We start from the raw sequence: 3,663 nt of genomic DNA, 5'->3' as shown, positions 1-3,663 counted from the left end.
CAGCCTGCAGGTGGCGGTGATACCGTGGGGATTGGCCAAGTCTCTGTAGGCGCCACCCGAGGTCCCAGCCCTGGTCCTTGGTCTTCGAGATAAGCCAGAGCAGGAAACTGAGCCTGTTGTTATGTTACTCTTAGATCTGCACCTCCAGACTCTTGGGTGACGGAGGAAACAGTGTAGTTGCAGTCATGCTCCCAGGCGGCCCCCCAGGGAAATTGCGACCCGTCTTCCTTGGCCTAATGCAGAGTTCCAGAGTGCTGGTCTTTGGAACCTAAAGTGCCGGCTCTGAGCCAGGCTGGAGGAGGTGGTTTCCATTACAGTTCCTCGTCCCTCTCCCAACCTCAAATCTAACCCCCGCGCCCCTTGGTCCTTGTTCTCCGCTCCTTTTGGCTCCAAATGGAGGGACTGAAAGAGGATTGCGCAATGCCCGGGGTTCGAAACGCGGGACCGATTTTACTAAGCACCTGGCTCCGCTCTGGGTGCAGTGAGAGTGAGTGCTGGAGGGGCTCGGCGAAGGATGCATCTACACCGGAGAGTAGGAGAAAAGGCAAGCTGCCCGGTTCATTCTCAGGTCCGCCTGCCCTTCAAGTCGGGCTGTGCAAAGAGAAAGCTGCGTTTCGATACTCCGCTAGGGGCACCAGGCAGAACCGCGCAAGCCAAGGCGCGGCAGGGCGGGGCCGAGGGCCAGCTGGGACTCATCCCTAGGGAAACCCGTGGCGGTAACCGTGGCTCGGCTTAAACAAACAAATAACGGCTGGCAGGGCTGAGGGTCAGCCTGAGTTAGCGACAGTAATGAGTCCACGATCTGTACCTGCAGGACTTGGCGGAAAGAAATATCAAAGTTACGGAGTGGGGAGCAGAGAGGGTGCAGAAGTACAAGCGCAGTGTAGGAAGGAGGGAGAGTAGGAGACAGCGGAGAAGGGAGCCCACAAGCTTTCCCCGTGTACAAGCAAAACGCCCAATTCCATTTCTGTAGCGAGCATTTCTTCTAGTCTCTCAACCCCGAAGCGCAGTGTCCTAGCCACACTTTGCCCCATCCTACTGTGATCTCTAGGATACTTTCACCTCTCGCACCCGGCCTCCTTTTCTCCTCCTCCTCCTCCTCCTCCTCCCTTTGCGAAGGGCCCTTGAACGGCCCCCCGCTCAGAGAGTCGTGATCCGGGACGTACAGGTGCCATTGCGGAAGACGCCGCCGGACTCCAGGTTCTCTGGCTGAAAATCCTCCACGCTATAGGCGCGGCTCTTGAGGGCGGTGGCATAGTAGTCGACCGGCTCCTCCGCGGCGTTGTCCATCCAGCTGAGGCACAGGATGCGCTGGAAAGAACGCTTGAAGTTGTCCGAAAGAAAGCCATAGAGAATGGGGTTGGCGCAGCTGTTGGCATAGCCGAGGATGACCGACAGCTGGCTCACCGTGGCGTCGTCCTGCTCCGCGAATACATTTACCAGCTGCACTACGTAGAAAGGCATCCAACAGATGACAAACACCATCACCACCATCATCACCATCAGGGTGATCTTCCGCTCAGAGCGCTTGCGCTGCTGCCAGCCAGCCTTGAGGGCTACCATGCGCATTTTTGCGATGATGAGTACGTAGCACAGGCAGATGGCCCCGACGGGCAGCAGGAAGCCCATAAGAAATGTGTACAACACGAAGCCCACCAGCCAGCGCTGGGCTGGCTCAGGCATAAGCATGTTGCAGGCCACTGTGCCGTCGCTGTTGGCCGCCGTGCGCGAGAAGACTACGATGGGCAGAATAACCAGCAGCGATAGCACCCACACCCCCAAATTCACCACCTTGGCCACGGTGGGCCGGCGATAGCGTGCTGCCTTGATGGGGTGCACCACGGCCACGTAGCGGTCCACGCTGAGCACAGTCAAACAGTAGATGCTGGTGAACATGTTAACTGCGTCCACACTGAGCACGAGGCGGCAGAGCAGCGCGCCGAAGGGCCAGTGCCGAAGCAACGTGGAGGTGACTAAGAAGGGCACGCTAAGCATGAGCAGCTCATCGGCAATGGCCAGGTTGAGGATGTAGATGTTGGTGGCCGTTTTCATCTTGGCGTAGCGCAGGATCACATAGATGACCATGGAGTTCCCGCACAGCCCCACCAGGCACACCACGGAGTAGATGAAAGAGATGAGGATGGCGCTGCCCTGGCCCTCGCTCAAGGTCCCGTTCTGGGATGCATTTCGCCCCGGCTCCTCCATGCCGTCCGCAGCGCCGGCCCCGGGGCCCCTGCCGCCGCCGCCTTCGCCACAGCTGCCCGGGCTGGGGCTAGGAGAGGAGGGAGAGGAGGCGGTGCCATTGGGGAACATCTCAGCTGATGGGGGGCGATGGGGCTGCTAGAGCTTGGGCACTCTTCTCGCGCCCCCGCCGCTTGCGCCCTCACTCGGCACCCGGACCGACTGTCCGTAGCTCTCTGCCGCCGGGCGCCTGAGGGTAGCGCTCCGCGGTTGCGGAGAGCGCGGCTTTAACCCGCGCTAGCGGGGAGCATTGCCCAACCACTGCCTGCACGCAGCCGCTTGTCGCTCGCCGCTCCCGGGCTCCTGGGCTCCTGGCCACACGCGAGGGTAGAGAGGGGAGGCGGGGAGACTGGAGCCCCGCGCCGCACAGCCATTAACTGGCGCGACTCTGGGCTGGTGAATGATTAATAGGCACCGCCAGCGCGTCAGCAGCTACGAAAAGGAAGGGGGGAGAAAGAGGGAGGAAGGCAATATAGGAGGCTTATCACCCCCTCGACCATTTTTTTTTCCTGTCCAGTCTTGCGCTCGGATCAACCCCAAACAGTTGCGAGCAGTTGCTTTCGGGGCTCCCCTGCAGCACCCCTCTTCCATCCCTCAGGAGGACCTGGGGAGTTTCTCCGCCTTCCTGGAGGGTGGGTGCGAACGAAAGGTGTACGTTCTGTCCCATCCCACCTGGCTCCCATTCAAGGCAAAAACTGAAGCGAACCCCAGGCACAGATGTCTGGAGTTCATTTCAGTTACCCTCAGCTGCTGCCCCACCATGAGGAACCCCTAATTCCACTCCGGTCCAGTCGTCTGGTGCCCAAACTCCCACCTCCCCCACCCCCCTTGCCCTGCTTCTCAGACCCGCAGCAGAAGCTCCCAGGTCTGCTTACCTTGGGCGCACTACCTCCTGACCCACGCTGAGATGGCCGGTGCAAAGTGCCAGTGCAGCCTGCTAGCGCAGTGACGTTCTTCCCGCTGTCCAACTCTTTGCTTTGGGCGGGACCCCAACACAGGCGCCCACGCCGATACTCTTGGAGTCACCGAAACTGACCGTTAACCCTGGGGCCTTGGGAGGAGGTTACTACAATCCGTGTGATAGGGGTTTCTGCGTTACATTACAGTAGTCAGCTCTTCGCGGGCGGGAACGTTCAGGGGCCTGGGTAAGCCACGGCGAGTCTTTTATTAAAGTGCGCAGTAGCCAGAGCCCCCTTGCCTTCCCGAAGAATATCGACTGCAGAAACGAGGACGCGCGGCTGGGAGGGCAGAAGGAGCCTGAGGCTCCCTCCAGAACGTGCCAGGCTAAGCATTGGAAATCCATCTAGGTGTTCACTGGGGAAAGATACGGCTGCGCCGCTTGGAAAGGCTCCGCCTGCGTCCCTGCTGTACTTTGTACCCGGGGGAGAAGTGTAAAGGCCGGGCGAGCAGGAATGACGGCTC

The 3,663-nt window shown here is 60.1% G+C and overlaps 1 protein-coding gene across 1 annotated transcript; it reads right to left on the bottom strand.

The window, feature by feature from the left end:
- Positions 1 to 754: 754 nt before the first annotated feature.
- SSTR1 (somatostatin receptor 1) lies at positions 755 to 2,313 on the bottom strand. The gene has a single exon (XM_054580680.1). The coding sequence runs from the start codon at positions 2,311 to 2,313 to the stop codon at positions 1,141 to 1,143; it is 1,173 nt and encodes a 390-aa protein (XP_054436655.1). The 3' UTR covers positions 755 to 1,140.
- Between the last annotated feature and the right edge of the window lie 1,350 nt (positions 2,314 to 3,663).

Source organism: Pteronotus mesoamericanus, unplaced genomic scaffold (assembly GCF_021234165.1).
Source record: "Pteronotus mesoamericanus isolate MK-2021 breed Mesoamerican mustached bat unplaced genomic scaffold, CSHL_Meso_final contig_100, whole genome shotgun sequence".
NCBI classification, from domain to species: Eukaryota; Metazoa; Chordata; class Mammalia; order Chiroptera; family Mormoopidae; genus Pteronotus; species Pteronotus mesoamericanus.
Note: the sequence above shows the minus strand (reverse complement) of the source record. Positions and strands in the feature narration are given on the sequence as shown.